We start from the raw sequence: 21,485 nt of genomic DNA, 5'->3' as shown, positions 1-21,485 counted from the left end.
AAGAGGAAGCTGAAGAATGGTAACACTTACTGCACAAAGCAAATCTGAGTTTATCCTGACATATACTGTGCATTCCCTCTGGTAACATTAAAGCACGTGCTGCAGAAGTCATGCACATTTTAAATCCTTGCCATGAATAGCTTCAGCCACGTTCAATTTCTGGACAAGATATCAAAACAGAAAAATACCAAAATAATTCTGTGTCAAAGTGAAATTATAGCTTTTGCTTTGAGCTTTGGCCACCTTAAGCGAGACTGCCTTAAAAAGCAGTGCTGTGTGGCTCCGCCTCCTCAGAGCCTGCAGGGGGCGTGAGCTCATGGTGCATGATGAAGGGAGGGTAGTAAGAGGGGGAGGGGGGCTTTTGCTCGTGCCTGTGCATGTGTAGTTATGCAATGACATAGGCTTGTGTTTATGTGTGTGTGTCTGTGTGTGTGTGTGAGACTGCTTTAATCCTCTTGAGTGGTGTAATGCAGGCAGACAGATTCCCAGTAAATGGATGACGAGGTAGAGTCAGAAATACATAGAAACCACGGATAGCATGTGTGTAAGACTTGAATGCATGCCTTCACATACATCCTTACACACACGGCTCGTGCGGTGCGTGTCTGATGTGTTTGTGGCTGCAGAGCTTGCGCTGTGATTGGTTCCTGACGTGAGCATGCATGTGTGGATACTGTTAGAGAGGAGGGCGCTGCAGGGAGGCCGTGAGACAGGTGTGTGACGGTATGTGTGCTGGCCAGAGTGTGGCAGACTGCAGAGTCACACCAACAACAACACACAGGTGGACCGATTCTACACATGAAAACACACTTGAGCTCGTTGTCGAATTAGAATTCAGCACCATGTTGATAATTTCATGGTTTGGTTGTTTATCAGCCCCCTTCTGTTACATATTAGTGTTTATGATGATGAAATCTGAGTGCTTTTTTCGAGCAGTTCTCAACCATGGGCTGAGCAGAGCTGTGTAGCTAGTATGGAGATGCTATAGGCAGGTGCATGTGGTGAAAGGCCTCCTCAGAGCCGCTGATGACTGAGGCTCTTTGTCTGTGTCTCTGTGGCTAAGAGCTATGACACAAAGAAGACTCTGTGCTGAGGGAATTCATTTACGCTAGCTTGTTGGACACACAAACACACACATCCTCTTTATCGCAGCACAAGTGAGGATGGATGAGACTCGTACGATGTTTGTATTTGTTGTGATGTGCCCTGTGATGACACAATTTACCACTAATATGATTTCTGGTACTTATTAAATGAGAAAGGATTGTGTTGAAGCATCTGTAGCCGGCTCACAATGGCCACTCACATCTTGAACAAAGCCAGCTTGTGCCTATTGTGAATTATTGTTTGTCTCATTCAAACATTAAGTGTATGTCCAAGTGGTTAAAGTCAATTCCCGGAGCCAATTCACAACAAGAAAACAAGTACTCATTGTTTCTAACACCAATATGTGTCCTGAGTCTGTCTACAAATTGCCCGATTATGAGAAAAGTTCACCCTCTCTGTCTCTTTCATGCTCCACTTTTCAGATAATGTTTAATTTTCCCTTCATGACATCACAAAGGGCAGTAACCCCTCCCCCAGACGGGTGACACCCGCATAGCCAGGTGTTTGTTCTGCCCTCTGTGTCTGCCTTCCCACTGTAAACAATAGGGCATGGTGTGAGGAGGCCGGTGCCACATCCCTTTAGCCAGAAGGGCGTGGTCAGACACAGCTAATTTGCATTTAAAGTTACAGATACTGAATCAGCCTGTTGTGAGGAGGGCTGTAATAGAGGGGTTTATATGCATGCCAAACTACAGGATCAGTGTAGATTTTTTTTTTTAGCAAGAAACCTCAGCTCTGAGCTCTGGGGGAGCTCTGAGACTTATTTCAACTTGTTGAAAAGGTGCATAATATGTGACCTTTAAGCTGCACTCTTGATAACTAAGGTTAAGCAATTTCTAATCAGGTCTCCTTTAATAAGCTTCTAAATGATAGAAAGGGTTCAACATTTTGAGGGAGAACAATAGGATTAAAAAAGGACTATTGTATCTGTCTGTTAAGAATGGAGTTAAGGCCGGTAGATGGTAAGTATAACCACCAAAATGTGCCTTCATTTATTCAGTGCCGCAAATGTCAATGTCAATAAAATACATTAACAAGTGAGCAGTAACTCTTTTGGGAGGATATGAGAAATACTGTATGTGTAATATTATTCAGTTTTGCAAATGATACGAGTTACGATAAGCAAAACATTGTTGCTAAGACTCACTGGGTCTTTGTCTATCCACTGCTCTTCGTGTTTATACCATATCTGTGTTTACAACATGTTCTTCTGAATCCAAAAAGCTTTTTTGTTTCTGCCACTGACTTGGCAAAATTTAATCTGAGGGGAGCAGATAGCTAGCTTTAGCTTCATCTGACTGCATCAACATGGTTTGAAAGCATGACCGTTCCAGCCAGGACTCAGACCAAAAGGTCAAATATAATCATGCTGAGGGAAAATCAATGCTGTTTACAGAAAATATATATTTTTTTCTTTTGCAATGTGTTTACTGTGTTACAATGTTACCTTATCACTACATGAAAAAGATTAGCTAATGGTTTATGAAAACCGGTCCGAAGAGATCTGTTGGTGTGTGCGTACCTCCCAGAAGCTGTCCATGGTGTCGTCAGCACCAACACATTCATCGTAGGAGCCAGACATTTTCCTGGATGTGGCAAAGCACTCTAATGACTAAACCTGTCCTCTGCAGCAGAGCTGGGTTCCTCATGCACTGGAAAAGAAAAGGAGAACAATGTCAGATAGCGTTCTATTATTTACACAAACAGAAACAAAGCAGCACAGTGGAGAACATGGCCAAGCATTATCGGAAGAAGCAACGGAGCAATTTTCTTCTGCATACTGGAGGCAACCTTTCAGTGTGAGGTCTTCGATGTGAGACGTTTATAATAATGAGATAAAAATAGTCTTCTCCTCTCCGTGCATATAGCGCCGTGCCCTGAGGAATGAGAAGGGCCTTCTTATAGTGGCATGTCCTAGAAAAGGAGCCAGAGAGAATGAAGCATCATCGCCATCACACAGCTCTGACCCTGAAATCCTTCCAGGGCATACACACACTTCTGACACACTACATCTGATGTACATAGTACACATGTTTTACCAAGTACAGCAGCCCATACTGCACAGTGTATGCATAGTACCTTTATTAAACGTGTTAACATTGTTTAATATTTGCTTTTGTTTCCCTTGATCTGTTTGTTTTTGCTATTCTGCAAGAGGACAGAGTAGGTTTAGTTTGTCATTCTTGTCCTCTGTCTGTCTTTGTATAGTATCTAAGTATCTAATTTATAAAAGCTGTGAAAAGTTATTTTCATGCAGAAATTAAAGAAGAAAGCACTGTCAAAGAGATTTTCTAGTTAAAGTCATAGGAGTAAAAAGATTGTGTAATTGCAAACCCAAAATAGAGTGGAACAAGTAGACTGAGACAAGATCACCACGTCTATTTTGAAACCTAAAGATGTCCTTTAATGATGCGGTTTAATTACCTATTACCCTGTAAACCCCACTGACTACTGTCGCCGCTGGATTTCCTCCAAAGTTTAAGGTGATTTATATTTATTTGTCTGACGTCTTGTCGATATCTTACCACCCTGGTTAAAAGTGAAGAGACTGCAAGACGCTATATTGGTATTGAGCACAGTTTGAAGTCTAATCCATTCTGCTCACATGACTAATGGCTTCCTCGTGACAGAGAGGTCTTCATTGCCCTGCAACAACCCGTCGTGGTTAAGCAATCTTTGCGCCTCTATAAATGAGGTTGTGTTGATAATGTCGCTGCTCTGGGCTTGCTTTGTGGGTCTTAACAATTAAATGCAGTTGATTGATTGGTTCTTATCAAATTCTGCACATTGACCATCACTTCAAAACACAATTTTATAATACTTTTAATTCAACCAAAAAAATAGTTTTATAAACTGCTATATTACAGCAGACTGTAATTATTAAGCACAATGCAAAGTAAGCAATGTTTGAGGTCACTGTAGTCAAGTCTCCACTTTACAGTCTGATGTATCACAAGGAGTAATTTTTTCAGATATTACCAGCACCCTCCATGCTTCATTCTTCATACTTCCCTTCATAGTCAAGTGCAAATTCATTCCTGCACTATCCTTCGTCCCTGGAATGAGTCATGAAAATTGACGGTCTGCGTTAGGCCCAATCTGAACCGGCCTGACCTCACTTTCCTCACACAAAACATAATGACATAATCGCCCTTCAGAGGAGAATAAGATGTTCTGGAGATACAAGGTCTGTCTCTGAAAGGATAGTATTTTTAGTAGCAGCTCCAGCCAAACACAATGTGTGTTTTTATAGGGGGGGGGGGGGGTCTACTCATCAATACATTATCAAAGGAACGATTGTATCCAGTGTTATTGTTTCTAGTTTCAGCTGCGGATCAGGCAATCTATTCTCGCTCAGTCAGTGTTTCTCCTGACTGATTAAGCCAAGCTGTGTGTTATCCTTGGTTACAGCCATCACACCAGTCTGTGGAGTTGTCACGCCTTTCAGACTGCTAGCTATTGAAGTGATCAGACAGCACAAAATGCCAAAAGAAGAATTTTATGATTGTCATCATCGTCTGATTCAGAAACAACTTGAGCTTCTCAGTTGCAAAAGGATCAGCAGCAAAGTGGTCCACAGGCAGCTCTTCTTTTTTTTTTTCTGAAAAAAAGGGCTCTCTGACTCAGAGAATAAAAGCTATGTCTGTGCGCCTCACTTTGCTATGAACCCTGCGGGGTTTGATACATTTTGAGGCTTTTCACTGTTGGAAAAAATATTTTACTGAAAATAAATAAATACTTATGTTGACTGTATTATCGTTTGGAACATCTTAGTCGCCATGCAAACACCTGTCACAGAACATGTGTCTCAAAATCAGAAGGAACATACCTCAGGTATCCTACGACACAACCACATACTGTATACATGATGGACAAAGCCGCCATGATGTCGAGTACCTTTTTTCAAGACTTTAGTTCAGAATATGCCGGCTGACATTTTGGTTTTCTGGAGGCTGTGGCTCAGTGGTAGAGTCAGTTGTCTCCCAACCGGAGAGTGGTGGGTTTGATCCCGAGCTCCAGCAGCCACATTTCCGATATCCTTGGACAAGACACTTAACCCCAATTTGCTCCTGCTGCTTTGTCTGCGACATGTGAATGTGTATGAATGGGATTAGTTACTGCTGATGACCACTTTACTCAGCAGCCTCTGCCATCAATGTGTGAATGTGTAGGTGTGACCTGCGGTGTAAAAGCACTTTGAGTAGTCAGAAGACTAGCAAAGCGCTATTCAAGCTCAAGACCATTTAGTCAATTTTCAAGGGGCAAGGGGTGAGCCAATGCAAATTTATCAAAACTGTATTTGTTCCAATGACTAATTAATTATTTACAACACAATACTACAAATGAGCTTGTGCAATAACTTGATTACATTATTAGACTGTCAGTCTAAAGAAGCTAAGTATCTGGTCTTTTGCACCAGATTGTTAACAGGCCAATTCTGCACAGTGGGATCTTTTAATATGGGGCCTTATTGTCATATTATTGTGTCTCTGTTTTTAAGCTCCATTGAAGAAATCTGATAAATCCATTTTATTTCAACGTCTCCAGAATGACAAGCGACTGAAAAGACTATCATCAGTGAAATTCCAAACAACATCTAGTAATATTTCAAGACATATTTTGATAACAGCTCGGCTAATAACATACAGCAGAAATTGTTAGATGATGAGAAAGAAGAGACTCTTTTTAGAAATCCGGATCATGAAGCTCAGCAATAAGAGCTGACTAATGGCCTCTTTTGGCTCCCAGACAGCTCTTCATTTGGTAGCCTATCATTTTCTTTTCTTAAATCAGCCAAATTAAGCGATGTTTTGACCTATGACTGATACCATGTGCATGTATTTGACTTAAATTATTCATAAACTAAACCGTATTATTCCCAGAATAACACAATTTCACATGATGTTTGGAGTCAAACATTAATGTTAAACCATTGAGTAGTCCTCATATCATGCTGAAAATGATTGTTTAAATTCAAACACTGAACACATTGCATGTTCTACTGTGATACGTAACATGATAAATAATATTCAGTCCAAAACAGAATCCCACTTTTAATGGAGAAACACATTGGCACAGCATTCAGTCAGTAAATGTGTACCTGCTGTGGCTGAGTGGTGTAGAGAAAATATCACTCCTTTATTCTGTTGAGTGTTAAATAACAACAAAAAGGAGGAAAAAATTAAACCAGCACTCAAACAGGAGCCGTCCCCCACGGTTCACGTAAACGTTAAACAATCAGCCACCTCTTACTAGCTACTACTTCCGTTAGCTAAGAACAAGCTGAATGCTAACTTTACTTTTTGAAAGTGTTATACAGCATGATAGGAAATGCATTAACAGACTTAAATTTGTAAAACTGCATATCTTATATCCCAAAGCTAGTTTCAGGTAGAAGTTTATTTTGGATTCATACACTGATTTTTTTTCCTCCCTAAAATTGAATCAGGAGAAATGGCTAGCTGCACGTTTACTTAGCTTAGCAAAAAGACTGAGAACAAGGAAACAGCTTACCATGCTCTACTTAAAGATCACAACAAATAGCCAACCAGCTACTAAAGCTTTACATTTTGTATCGTTTAGTTTTTTTTCATTTAAGCCAGAAGAAAAAAAAACAAGTTTAGTAATTATTTTCTGATTCTTCTTCTAAACGTGCTAACTGGCTTCTGGTTCTAGCTCCATATTTAATGATATCAACCTTCTTCTGTTCCAAACAACTGACCCATTCCTTTAAGAATCAGTGTTCCCTGAGTGAATTCACTATTGAAGAGGACATTCCTGCAGCACTGGGATGTTCTTTGTGAAGAAAACTTTACATGTGTAACCAAATGGTCAAAAAAAAAAAAAAAATGCAATGACATTAGAAGACCTTGGTGAGTTAAACAAACTGGCTCTACTCTAATTTTCTTTTGTTACCAAAAGCATATTTACTGCCTTTATACAGACAACATTGCTGTAAAAGGAATGAGGCTCTCTCCTCAGTTTAAGAGATGTGTTGCTAAATCAACAGGAGTTAAAGTCACCACGGTCTTCAGATTCAAACTCACAAGAAAAAAATATCAAATTAAAAACACAACTTTTGAAACAGAAAAAAAATGCCATATGATTTAGAATGGACTAATAGTTAAGCATCCCTAAAGTAGCATGTCCAAATCTTTAAAACAAAGTACCACCAGTGGACCAGCTGCCTGTCAATCAGTCAAGTCCTCCAATTAGCTTCCCTGACTACAACAACTAGTGACATCAAAGCCAGTTAAGCTACGGCACTACGCCAAAATCAAAGCTCATAACTAAAACCGATGCGTCCAGCAGATAAGTTTAACCCAACCAACATGACACTTGATGATGTCTAGAAGGCATGAGGAAAAAACACAATCATTTATAGATAGTGAAACCAAAGATTTGATTAAATCTCAAACTAGATTGCACAACAAGCCTTCTGTTGCCTGGATAATGATATTATTAAGAAGTTAGTGAAGATCAAGGGACGATGGGTGACTACTGCAAAAGCTTTTAGGTACTTAAAATGTAATAATAATGATGATAGAGTTTGTTATTTCCACATAAAAAGTCAGCCTTAGCTCACTACTACCGAGAGAAAACACATCACAGGGAGTTCTCACTCTTGGTCCATTGCGGGTGACTGTTATGGGTCACTTGGGATAGAAAAAAAGGTGGGGGATTGGGGGTGGTAAGCATTGTAAAGAAGGGCTTATACTACAGTTATTGAGGTTAATCCACCTCAAAGGCTGTGAACACACCTCCTTTTCATCACTATATTAACTGGTGAGGAAGGCATAGCGGCGACGGTGGACTGGTTTTCATATAAATCAGATTCTGGCAACATTCATTTGATATGAAAGAGAGAAAAAAAAAACGTGTGTATAAAATGCAAAGAAATAACCGAAACATTACATACAACATGAGTAAATTTGAAGAACAAACGCTTTTCCTGTAAACAATATTTGGATGTATCTTTCAGATTGAAACTGTTAATAGCAGACACTCCGGCCAGAACACTTTCAGATGACAAAGACACTTTTGTCACGTTAAGTCTTTGAGAAGTCTGTTGGGATTGCAGCGGCTGTTTTGCTGTCTGAAGCTGACAACGCTCTAAATTTGAAACTTCTGCACATTTGTAAGCAACTCAAGAATCTTCTGCTGATTCACTTACCATAGTTGGCTCCATAATGAAAAGAAAAAAAAAATCCAGGAATTTGAAATCAAACAAAGTTCCCCCAAAAAACAAATCCCTTGCTGATGCACTTTTTTAAAAGTCCAAATATGTCCTTAAGAGTTAGAAATTTGAATTTTGTAGCTCTGACCTCTGTGGCCAAAGTGAACCCAGCAAGGAGAATAAGTCTGACAGAACCAGCGTGTCTCAGAGGCTGAGGGATAATCCTGCAGTGTGCCACTTGAATAGCTTTAGAGGGGGAGGGTGCGAACTTGAGAGAAGAAGCGGATAGGACGACTGAGACCCAAAGAGGAGAGAGAGATGGGTTATGTAGATAATTCATTGTTTTTTGAAAATAATTATTTGTTTCTGCATGGAGACAAATGCATTAGGATATGTTGGATTTTGAAAGATGGAGAATTTCTTAATATAAATTAGATTTCACATTGTGCACAAACAGCACTGCACTCCTGGGACTTTCACTCCTGGGACTGTATGGCACTTAATGCTGCAGGTAACAAAGCTTACGTGCTGAATATGAGCGCCTTAAAAAAAAAAGAATTAAAGAGAACCTCTGATCTAGAGGAGACAAATGTTCCTGACACAGACACAAGGTCCAGTGTTGACAAGCCATTTACAGCACTGAAGGGGAACCACAACAAACACGTAAGCTTGTTACAGTAAGAAGATTTCGGAGAGATGAACTAACTTTACTCCGGCGCACTATCAAGCTCACTTTGTGCTGGCTGATTAGATACCTACAGAGTTAAGATTGAGCTCTCCAGTAATGTATAACATGGTATTGTATATTAGTGTCTGAAGCATTGTCATTATGAGATTGGGCACTAATCTCTGATGCCCTGCTCAGGTAATGTGAATGGAAGTTAGCTCATTAGCTAACTCTGGCACATTTGCATCGAACCTGAAAACACTGAGCAATATTTTATTTTCATTGGTTAGTAAATAGAAAATATATTTAAATCAACACTTACGATCTTGAATCTTGACTTACAAGACATAGTTGTTGACAAAAATGTGTGTATTCTTCATTCTTTATACAATAATTAGATAAACAAATCAGCTAAACAAGCGGAAAACGGAGATGGTAGGTGTGCTACATGAGGTTTTAAGATAATGCTCAATATGACCCAAAAAATCTGCACGCATGCTAGCAGCTCTGTTTTGTTCTCTTAGGCATATTGTGGTGATTTTAACTTAATGCTGACAGATTTTAGCTTAGCATGCTAAGTTCTATGTAACACAAAGGTCAATTGCATAAGCTTAAGTATTGGAAAAAAATCAACCATAGCTTCATTAATAATTTGTCATGTCAAAGTCACAGGCTGCATAAAACATGGAGGTAGTCTCAGTGACATCGGGCATTAGTTTCTGAAGAGGCAGTATAAAGAAAAACAATGTCGGTCAACATATTGGAGATGCTATCTCAACCACACTTTCAATCAGTCTAGTAACAGGCAGAGAGATAGGCCTTAACCAGCAGATTCCAAAGGATCTCTGTGCGCAGCGTTCATCTCTGCCGTGGTTTTGCTTCGTCCTATGGCGCGTGCCCTGACCCCACTGGGTCCGTTTCTGGAGCGCAGCAGAGCGCGTGTGCTGCTGTACTCACGGGTTCATGAGATCACAGGAGAACAACAAGATTACGCAGGAATAAAGAAAACAAGGTGCGTTGATTAAAGAGGGTGCAATCGGCTCCATAGTGCACAGCACTGAGGGGCCGCAGCCAGTTTTAAGCCACCTGGCAAACAGTGACAACGCGTCCACCTGTCATTCAGACCGGTCAACTATTTAAATTTGTGAATAACTGTGAGGCTTAATCGAAAAAAGCAAAACAGATGAGTTACCAAAACCCATCTCTGTTCAGTTTGTACTAATAAAGAAATTAGCTTTTGTTACCTAACCTGTTTTTTTGAGCCAACCTCTTTGGTTCTGCTGTAAAAATGAATATTTCAACATGGGATCTAATGGGGATTTCTTTGGCTTAGAGCCAGCCTCAAATAGACACTTGAGGAACTGCAGTTTCTTGCACATCTGCATTGACTTAATTTTTCAGCACTGAAGGTTGCCACTTGTTCTCAGCATACTAACCCTTTCCTCTTATGTCTGTATGTTTACTTCCTGTCGATGTGTGTTTTCCTGCCTGTGTGATATGTTCTGTACCCTGATTATCCTCACATGTGTTTGATTAGTTTCACCTATGCCTGATTAGGTTCACCTGGGTCTGACAAGCCTTACTTTCAGTCTTTATTTTCCTGTGCCAATTCTTCTTTGTACCAAGTTTGCTCCAGTATTTCTGTTTTGGGACTTTTAATTATCTATCTTTTACCTGGATTAGTATGTCTGCTTTGGACTGCTTTCTCATTGCCTTCCTTACCACTTGTAAGCTCTGTGTTTCTCTTTTTTTTTGCATAAATGTATATGAACAGCACCAGCTTGGAAATTGCAGCTATTTTCTGTTTGTTTCCACCATACGTGATAAAAATCAAAGTGGCCTGTCATGTCCTCATCTGTGGTTTTGATATACAGCTGTTGATTTACGATGCATACTGATTAATGTGGATTCTGTTTGATATGCGCAGCAAGCCCTCCTCTTGTACCAACTGAGAAAAAGGACACACAAGGAGAGACAGAGGGAAGCAAAAGGGGGAAGAGAGAGGAGTAGATGATGAAGATTGCGGGGGAAGGGGGGTGGGGGGGCGCTGAGGGAAAAGAGGAGAAGACGAAGGCTGGGAGAAGCAGCAGCAAGCTCAGGATGTAACATGAAGCATGTCAGACAGCCAGACTGTTCCACAGTGGTATGTGGAGAGCCACAGGGGCAGGACGGCAGCTGAACACATCAGGACAGAGATGTGATTCATCTCATGGTGCAGGCTGTTGGATGTTGCCAGGAGACAGAGCCGCCTTGTGCAGACTTCACACACACGGTAACAGTCGAGGCCGTCATTAAGCTGGACATGTGACCCATGCTCTGGACAGGGAGCAAGAACGCTGGTCCGTACAACAGCACACACAAGATGGGAACTTGTGAAGTATGAGTGCACACTGAACCATGGGAGGAAAAAGAGTCCTGAAGAGGAGCCAATCAGAAAAGATGCTGCAATGGGAGCAAGAGCAGTAAATATGAGATATAGGAGGTGAAGGAAGAGCAGTGATGGTAGAGCGTGAGGGTGTTCCTGTGTTGTGTTTATCAGCTGAATGTGTTGTGCAGTGAGCCCTCTTTACTGCTTGCTGGGGCATGGAGAAGGAGAGTCAAATTTGAACTGACATGTTGATCCAGGCGGGGAGTCCGCAACAGAATTTAGGAGAAAAAAAAGAAGCCCTCCTCTTCTCTCTCTCTCTTCCGTCAGCGAAAGACTTGCCAAGCCAACAGAGGAAAAGCCCCTCTGACAGCTTTACACCTAGACACACTTTAAATTTTAATGAGCAGAACAAGAAGAAAACAAACACGTCAGAAGAGAGAAATGAGGATAAATGTGTTACTCATTAGGTTAGCAAGGTAAGCTAATGCTCAATGTAAACAAGAGGGATCTACAGGCATGCTAGCAATTCTGTTTAGTGCTTTAAGGCATGGTGGGGCTTTTACCTACATGCTAATTCATTTTAGCTCAGCTTGTTAGCATGCTCATACTTGCAGAGATCCAATGAATGCAAAGCACAGTTGAGGCTGATGGGGAAGTCATGAGTTTTGAAAGCACATGGTCTTAAGCTTTAGTAGTAGATGAAGGCATATTGCGCCCCATTGACAGCACAAGATGTCAATGAAGGGATTGCAAACGTTGTTACAATTTTCTTGAGGGCCGTCAGCAGACCACCACAGTCAGTAGGATTTGTCATCTATGGACTATAAATGTCAGTACAACATTTTGGTGTCAGTAAATAAAGGAACTGTTGAGTTCTTTTCCTGGACATTTTACAACTTCAACAAGCTGGTGCCAATAAGTGAAAGATCAGAGAATTGCCGAGGGCAGGAGGACTAATCCTTATCCTGCTTGAATGTCAGCTGTTTCAGCGAGCTCAGTTTTGCATGTATTTTTAAGGGTATTGTTGTAGTTGTTTCTTTGTAAATAACGATTTCTTTGGGGACTCAGAAACCTAAAACATGTATCTTCTAACCTGTAACAAGATGTCAAATGAATTCTGCTCATAAGATCAGAGTCATAAGGTAACCACTACTTAAAATCTCTTCATAAAAATGAGTCATTCAGATGGATACTTCCTCCATGTCATTATGTCTGCCAAATATTGCAACATAGCAACCAAGATCACAGAGTCCTCAGATGGCTTTGGCTTTGCCTGTGCAAGCTGTGTGGGTCAAGATTTCAAGCAAACAAGCGCAGGATGACTCAGCTATCTGATCATGAATGTCTCTGCTACAAGAAGAGAATCAAGTTTCTGCATCATTGTTTGTTCCTTGCCGGGTGATGGGTGGTGGTCTCCTCTCTTCCTGTTGTCTGTTTACATCAAGAGAAGTTTGTTTCACTGTGTGATTCAGCCAGGTGTGCTTTAGCTGAGCTCCCAGAACAACAGACCACACACACATTAATTCGTCCGCACCGGGATGTAAATAATGAAGAAAAAAAAAAGACACTGTATTCATTAATGTTATATTGATTTTCTGCAGGGGAAATGTTCTCTCTCTTCCCATGTCCCTCAGCGGAGATGAGAGGGCATGGTCAGCTCAAGGTCACATGGATGATGACGCACCATCCTACATTTCATCTGACAGCCCATAAAATATTTGTGCTCTGGTTTAATCTCAAATGCCTTGTTTGAGACGAGGACCATCCAATGTCACCAGAGATGAGGTAACAGCCCAGCATTATGAAATGCTCTGAAAGAGAACATACAACAACTGCACGTAAACAAAGAGGAGGTACACACAACGTTTAGAAAAACTGGGATTAAAAAAACTAAAGTGACTTAAAGCTCCTGTGAGGAAGTTTCTGGTACTGTTGATGTTGGCGCCCCCTGTGGCCAAACTAATATGTCTGATTTCCCTTTACTGGCCTTTCCAGTACATGCACAACTATTGATTTTGAACATGATGTATAACTTAGTGTGAATATTTTCTGTGGAAAAAGTTTTCAAGGCAATAATAATAACAATATATGAATAAACAGTCTCGTCTCTGGTGGTCTAGTTTCCTTTTGTAGGTCATATAGAGGCATCAATGTTGAATGCAGTATTTTTCATAGCCAGTTAATAAATCCTCCCATGAGGAATGAAATGATGGATAATGAAAATAGTATGTAGCTGTGGCGAGCAGTTTTTCACAGAAATAAATATTAATAGAAATAAAAAGTCTGGAAAATAAAATGAACTGAAACTAAATAAACTCATATTCTGAAGAAATAAAGAGACAAATCTTGTGTTCAGTTACACATGCTAGAAAAAGGATAAATAGTATAATTGAAAATAAATGCAATCCAACAAGATAGTAAATTAAAGCAAACTGGGAAGTGAATCATTTCACCAACTTTAGTTTTAGACCGTGGCTGTCAGAGATGGAAAAAGAGCTGTGTGGGCATAAATGCATCTTATGCAATTAAAGTAACAGAAAGAAGCCAACATGTAGGCTCCTTTCTGAAAAGATCAAAGTGTCCACAGCCTGAACACGCAGCTCTGTGAGGCTAAACTTAGGCACAGATGTTATTTAAGCTCAATGCTAACAGCAGCATGGCGGAATGCTCATAATGACTCATTGTCAACACGCTTCTCACATTAGTTGTTAACATTTGTTAATTAGCTCAAACACAAAATGCCATTAGTTTTGCACTTTGGCTATAAACAACAGTATGAGATTCAAAGCTTGATCCAAAGGCAACTAGACTTGGTTGGCAATTTCAACATCTTCAACCAAGTCCAGTTGCCTTCGGATCAAGCTTTGATTTACCATGAGCTGGATGACTGAAAACCTACAATGACAACATTACGAGACTAATTTCTATCTTGGTGCCAGCTGAAATGTTCATCCAAACCCATTTATCATGGGGGGACTGACAGAAAGACCCCAAATTTTTACTGTTGTCCAGTGTGATCCATTGTTAAACCAACTTACCAAATACATTCATTGCCCTCCCCAGAGTCTAGAAAAGTTCAAATCTATAATAGCCAAAACTAAAGAGAGTCTGACCTATTAATTCAGTGAAACTCCTGAGACATCAGAGTGATCGGACTTGGCAGTTACCTGCAAACAGTTTCCCTTCCTCTACTCCGTCTCTCTCTCTCTCCCCTTGCACAGTCTCTCTCACTTTACCTCTACCTTATCGTGACCTTAAATGTCTTTTTGCACAATGAAAATGTCTGGTTGATGGATGTATTGCTCCTTTAGGGTGCTGCACCAACTCTGAACAACAATCTGAGACAGAATGTAATTTAATAGTAGTCACGACTGCTTTAAGTGCGTTGAAAAACATAATCAAACGAGCCACTCAAGCAGATCAATCAATGAGCCACAGCCCTGATGACATGACTCACTAACTGCCTCTGTAACCTTGTTTACAACTATTACAGCAAATTAAGCGCTGCGTAGACTTCACTTGATGCATCCCTCAATAACGACAGTCGTTTTTTATTGAGAACATTTTTCTGAGGTTGCTGGCTGCCGGAGGATTTCCAGCTCTCGGAAGGCCCTGAAACTCCCTCTAGAACAAAAACTACTCTACAAATCTAGTTCTCTGACAAAAGTGAAAGATGCAAGGCAAGACAGAGTCGATTAAAATTGCATGACAGAGTAACGGATCCGGAGCAGTGATGCAGTGAGAAAAAAGAAAGTCACAGAGCTTTTGCTTCTTTCAGACTGAACTGAAGATTTAGTTTGATGTGCATACATTTGTTTTACACATTAAGCAGCTAGAACAACAGTTCATGGGTCAATGTTGGGTCTGTTTAAATATCAACAATATCAACCAGGACTGGTATCTTATCTGCCAATGTTCATAGGAACTGACTTTTGTTACCCATTTAAGTAGCATGGCTCCAAAGGGAGAGCAATGCCCATTGGTTGATTGTTCCATTTCTTTACTTATCATCAAAACAACTCAACAAGTAGGAGGTTAATTGCGAGAAATGATGAATTTGACTTAACTTTTCCCCAGCACCACTATGAGATATTTGTCTTTCTGTGTCAAATTACTCCACAAGCGTTAAACAGAGTCCTTCAAAATTTGGTACAATGATTCATGTCACCATCAGAATGAATTGTGATTACTTTCGGGGTTCTCTTACTCTGATCTAACATATTCTAGTCAAGAGATTAACTTTAAGATACTTGCTAAAGTTGCTATATGACTAAACAATGTCAAATGAATATATTTCCCTTCAGCCTGCAGAGTACATCATGTGTAGCACTAATAAACAAATGTTGGTAGGCTAAGAAGCTCTTGAAGATTGAAGCTCTCAGAGGGATAGTTGGATCCCCACACTGAACAGCACCACCGGGACACATTCTTGTTGACTGTTTATGAAAAATAAAAAATAAATCCACATCCATGCAGCACTCCATGCAGCACTCCATGCACCTGCGTTTTTACTGGTAATATGCTAAGATTTTAAAATAAGATGATGAGCATGGTAAAAAAATAATACCTGCTAAACATCAAATGTTAGCTGAGTCATCATGTTAGCAATGCTGATATTAGCATTCATCCAAATAGAAGAGCAACCAGCATGTAGACTGTTTCATTTAGATACCGTGCATGTTCACTCTAAATCTGTCAGATTCTCTGAAATGAAATTGAAATAGAACCGTAAACAATATGACGAAACTTAAAACAGTTTAGGAAGATAATACTGTTCTACAGCCAATGATACACACGGAGCAACTACTGAACCATCAATGTCAGTGAAGATTCAGACCGAAGATGCTTTCATGAACAGGTAAACATCGAGAGATCCCAGACAAATATGTAAACAAACAGAGGGACCGAGAGAGAGAGAGAGAGAGAGAAAGAGTCTGAATTGTTCAATCCTTTAAACAGAATCATACATTTTACACTGCACTGGACCTATATTCATATACATAAAACACTTGTGACTGAGTTGTGATTTAACACAGCGTCCTGCACTCTGCTGCAGAGGTTATGTAACAATCCAGCTCTAGCCACAAGCCTCCTGGTGACAGTGTAGTGAAAACAGGGGGAAGAAAATCATCATGGGGAGGGCAGAGAGGGACAGGCGAGAGAGGAGAGGCAGAGAGGAGCAGAGGAGGGGGAGACAGGCATATTGTGATGGCTGGTGATGAAGGAATGAACTGTAGACATGCAGCAGTGGCTGTGTGATGGAGCAGAGAGGAGAGAGGCTCTGGTTCCAGTCCAGTTTTTCCCGATGTCCAGAGAGAGCAGAGGAAAAGAGGAAGGGAGGGAGGGAGGGAGAAGATATACTGGGAACCTTCAATCTGGGAATGTTGCTCTCCAAACACACTGGCTCCCTGCCTTCTTCCCGTTCAGCTGCCCGATGCTGCACTGAATACTGATTGGCTGACTTCAAACACACTGCCTCTCCAATGTGTGTGTGTGTGTGTGTGTGTGTGTGTGTGTGTGTGTGTGTGTGTGAATTTATGAGGTATGCAGGGAGAGGAAAGGGGAACCATTGAAACAAAAAAATGCTACTGAAAATTACGACAATAAAGGGAAATATTTAAGATCAACTAATATTTTCATTTTAACATTTTGTTTATTTAAACAAAGCTAGTCAGTAACATTTTTTTTACTTTATGAAGGATTCAATGTTACACATGTCATTGCCTTTATAACTCATTTGAAAACCTGATGCTCCCGTTAATAAACATTAACATTTCCTTTATAAGAAAATTAGCAGCATCAAAATCTCAACTTATAGACTGATGGGAATGTCATTAGTTTGGAAAGTGTTTGTGCAAATAAAAAAAATGTGCAAAAAACTCTTGGGATTTCATCGTCTACAGGACATCCTATACTAAAAGACTCAGAGGTTGGGGCTCTGGTGGCCTAGTGGTTTGTTTGCATGCCCCATGTCCAGAGGCTACAGTCCTCAGAGCGGGCAGCCCGGTTTGAATTCAACCTGTGTCCATTGCCACACATGGCATTCTCCACGCTCTACCTCCCTGATCCACTGTCCTGTCTCTTTAATGAAGGCATAAAAAGCCCAAAAAGAAACCTTAAAAACAGAAAAAAAAGGATTCAGATAATCTGGAGAAATCTCAGTATACAGAGAATACGGTCAAAAATCTATAATGGGAGGCTGCGATCTTCGGCCCTCAGACTGCTCTGAATTAATAGACACAATACTGTCATCGACATCATTGCATCGGATCAGAAAGAGTTGAAAAACGTTTTCCGTGTGCACAGTTCATCGATACATCCACAAAGCTAGATAAACTTCTACAATGCTAAGAGGAAGACGTAAATAAATCCGATCCCCAGCTGCCCTAGGTCATTTAAGATGGACTGAGACAAAGTGGAAAACTGTCCTGCGGTCTGATGAGTCAAACTTTGACTTTGTTTTGGTGAATTCTGGATGCCCTGCTCTCTGGACTAAAGAGGAGAGGGACAAACTAGTTTATTATCCGTGCATAGCTCGTAAGCCAGCATCCACGACGGTATGAGCTGAGGGTGCGTTATTGCACATGACATGGCTAACCTGCACATTTGTGAAGGCGCCATAAATGCTGAGTCATATTTAGAAGTTTTTGAGCAACATCAGCTGCCAGGGAGGGTTTTGTTTATTTCAAGACAATGCAAAACCACATTCTTTTATTATTCTTGTATTACAACAGCACGGCTCTGTAGTAAATGAGTCAGGTGGTTAAACAGCCAAAATCCAACATCAACAAGAATAGAACAACATTCTACTATCAAAAGCACATAAATTGGTCTCCTTGGTTCCCGAATGCTTACACAGTGTTGTTAACAGAAAAGGTGACGCTACAGAGTGATACACTTGAACCTGTCCAAGCTCTTTTTTAAACCTGTTGCTGGAATCAAATTAGAACTGGGCTTATCATTTTCCAAAAGTGATACGTCCAAACCAACCTGTCGCAGAAATGACAATTTATCTTCATGTGACCTATAAGTGACTCAAGGTACTTTTCTAAATGCAGTGTCTCACGCTTTATTGTCTCAGAAAATAACTTCTGTTAAATGCTGTTCATCACCAAACAACATTTAAAATGTATGTACAATATGACAACGCATGATTAGGTGACAACTACAGACTACATCCTTCATCAACAGCTAGTGTAAAATAACAAGAGAGGCATGAAGTGGTGAAATCTTCATCTGAAACATGAGTTAAGGAACTTTATTTTAAAAACTTGTTTTGCGGCTTTTTATGCCTTTCTTTAGACCTAGGACAGTGGAGTCAGAAATCAGGGAGAGAGAGAGAGAGAGAGAGAGAGAGTGGGGAATCACAGGTGGGAAAAGAGCCACGGGTTGGATTTGAACCCAGGCTGCCCACTTGGGGGACTTTAGCCACTGTACATGGGGCACGCACACTAACCATGAGGGAATGTGGCCGCGCACTAAGTACAAGATCCAATGAACAGCTGACCAATCAATACAGCGACAATGCTAGCAACCCTGGAAGCATCTATGAATGAGAAATATCATATTCTTTAAATACTGAACCTAGCTTAGTGTTCAGTATCTTAGCTACCCTTTAAAATGCAGCTTCCACGTCGATATGTCGAAATAGTTCAAATGGCCTGGTGGACTGCAGCGAAAGTCTCAAGTTAAATACGGCCATGATAAGGAGACATTTAGAGGAGATTACAAGCTGCAGCCAAAGTTTGCACAGGGATACATCCACTGAATGAGCAGACTATAATCATCTTACATCTCTATTTATACCCACCTCTAATACCCAGAAGCCATTTAGGTGGAGTAACTGACTGATTACACAGACTCCTAACTGGACCACGGACTTACTAACAGTGAAAGTCAAATCACATTGAAAAAAACAGGGCAGTTTGAAGACAAACTCGGGTCTTAAAAGCAAAAGTCTGATCATGTTTAAACCTTTACAGAAGAAGAAAGCAGTAGCCCACATAAAAAAAAAATGTTTTATTTGTATTTATAATTTACTTCAAATTGGCACATATGGAACATGTTGTGTTTATTTGAAGCAGTGTAATGCTGAAGCCAATTTGGCTCTGAGAGTGATGGATGGACGGATCTGCCCGACCATGAGCCAAAGCAGTGCTGGTGGTTGTTAAATAAAGGAGGGAAAATAAATAAATGTGGTGCAAATGTTTCCATGTATGAATTGGCGAACCGGCCCGAAGTCATAAAGAGCCGTCCTCCCCCACTGGTGGGAGGAGGAGGGAGGACTGAACAACTCTAAATCTGACTCGAGGAAATTAGAGTATCACCAGCCTACTTTCCAAATCTTATAGGGCAAAGGTAAAGTGTCGCTGAGGGCAACAAAAATGAGAACTACATTTGGAAACCAAAACTCTACATTTTTTTTTAAAGAATTTTTTTTCTTGAATGGAGCCTAGTGTTATATCTTATAGCAGATTGTTGTAAATGTAGAGTATTATCACCTTAAAGACTTGCTTCCCCAGTTCTGACTTTCCCTAGAAATAATCATAACTCCTTTTGGACCTGTTCTAAATCTTGACTTCACAGTGACTTGCACAGAAAAAAAACAACTAAAAAAAGTTATTTCTGCTGACTCAGAAAAAGCCTTTGTGAATGATTGCGGCATGTATAATAATAATAATGATGATGATGATGCCATGTTCATGTTCAAATCAAATTTGAATATCTAAAAATAAGAACATTTAAAATGGAAACCCTCAACTCTGTTTAGCTATTTTCTACTTTGGTTGTTACCGAAGGCAAACAGCAGTAATTCTCATCATCATTAAGTCTTTGTACAAAGTGCTGCGTGCAGGAAAAATGGCATTGTAGCAAAACGAGTCAAAGGAAAGGACTTTTCTATACCACGGTGAAGTGTTGAAAAATGTACAAATGTAGCATACTTTGTTGGGGGGCTTTTTTTGCCTTTATTAGATTGGACAGCTGAAGAGAGACAGGAAATAATGGGCGTGTGAGAGAGAGGGACGACACGCAGCAAAGGGCAGAGGCCGGATTCGAACCCACAGCCGCTGCGACGAGGACTACATCCCCTGCACGTGGGGCTACTTCTTGCTACAAGGGGTCATTTCTGGCCGCTATCAACTTTAGCTAATAAATTCACGAGTGATAGGTTAAATCAAACGACCCTACTTAAAACAAATCCAAACTGTCCCTTTAAGTTCATAATCACCTTTGGGGACACTTTTTTTCCCCGCCTACAGTATAAAAACTCAGGCATTATTCCTCTGACCCAGCTCTCTCTCTCTCTCTCTCTCTCGCTCTCCCAGTCCAAACTGCTCACGATCCCTGGAGAAGTCTTCACTGAACTGGTTCATCATGTTCAGATGATGAGCCCTCCTGCATACACAAACACCAGTCTGTGCTCATCAAACAGCTGCTAAACCTCCCTGCTGCAGCACGCCTCTATCATAACGCACACAAGACACAGAGATAACACGAGGAAATCGATAATCACCCCTGAGTTATCATACTTCCTGGTGAGACAGACATGGCTTCTCTCAGCGAGGCCATAAAAGGAGAATACCCTCAGAAATGAAAATAAATAAATAAAATAAAGATAATTGCTATTAAAAGAGACAGCAGATCAGGGAGTGGGATCAGCTGTAACTCGAGCTGAAACACAACCCTACATTAGCATTGTAATCCTCTAAGTATTACTAATCATGCAGTAGACACTCGTGCACACAGTAGAGCACATAAAGTACATTTCAATAAAAAAGCATTTCCTGGCCTCCAGTTAGACCGCTGGAAGGCCGGAACACCCTCATGAAATATTAACAGCATTGACAAAGAGCTATTAATTACCAAAAGTGGTGTGTTTAGCTTAATAAATTATACAAAGGGTCCCTAAAAGACAGTCCCTGTTCAAGCCTGTAAGGGTCCTTAACTGTAAAGCCAAATAGGGATCAGGTAACCAGGAAGACTGTAGAGATCACACAACACATACACGTACTGTACAACTCACCTTCTCCACCAATGGGAGGTCAGGTTTCCATAAACCTTAGAGAGAAGCTGTTGGTCCCCTGCAGGAGATCACCTGTGGAGAGGGGAAAAAAAACACACACAACATGTTTGGCTCAGTGCTGGAGCATCAACTAACAGAATGT

At 40.6% G+C, this 21,485-nt stretch overlaps 1 protein-coding gene across 4 annotated transcripts in view; it reads right to left on the bottom strand.

Annotated features, from left to right (window-relative positions):
- Positions 1–21,485, bottom strand: part of LOC132989723 (protein kinase C and casein kinase substrate in neurons protein 1-like) — a 36,161-nt gene that overhangs the window by 9,508 nt on the left and 5,168 nt on the right. For 3 of the 4 annotated variants that reach the window (XM_061057505.1, XM_061057508.1, XM_061057506.1), the window contains exons 2-3: positions 21,344–21,415; positions 2,630–2,759 (exon numbers count right to left, since the gene is read on the bottom strand). In XM_061057505.1, the coding sequence (XP_060913488.1) occupies positions 2,630–2,689 (60 nt within the window). In that variant the 5' untranslated portion in view covers positions 2,690–2,759; positions 21,344–21,415. Of the gene's footprint in view, positions 1–2,629; positions 2,760–8,281; positions 8,496–21,343; positions 21,416–21,485 lie in introns of those variants that run through there. The other variant, XM_061057509.1, reaches the window with a different exon arrangement.

This window comes from Labrus mixtus, chromosome 15 (genome assembly GCF_963584025.1).
Source record: "Labrus mixtus chromosome 15, fLabMix1.1, whole genome shotgun sequence".
NCBI classification, from domain to species: domain Eukaryota; kingdom Metazoa; phylum Chordata; class Actinopteri; order Labriformes; family Labridae; genus Labrus; species Labrus mixtus.
This window is presented reverse-complemented; position numbering and strand designations above follow the sequence as displayed.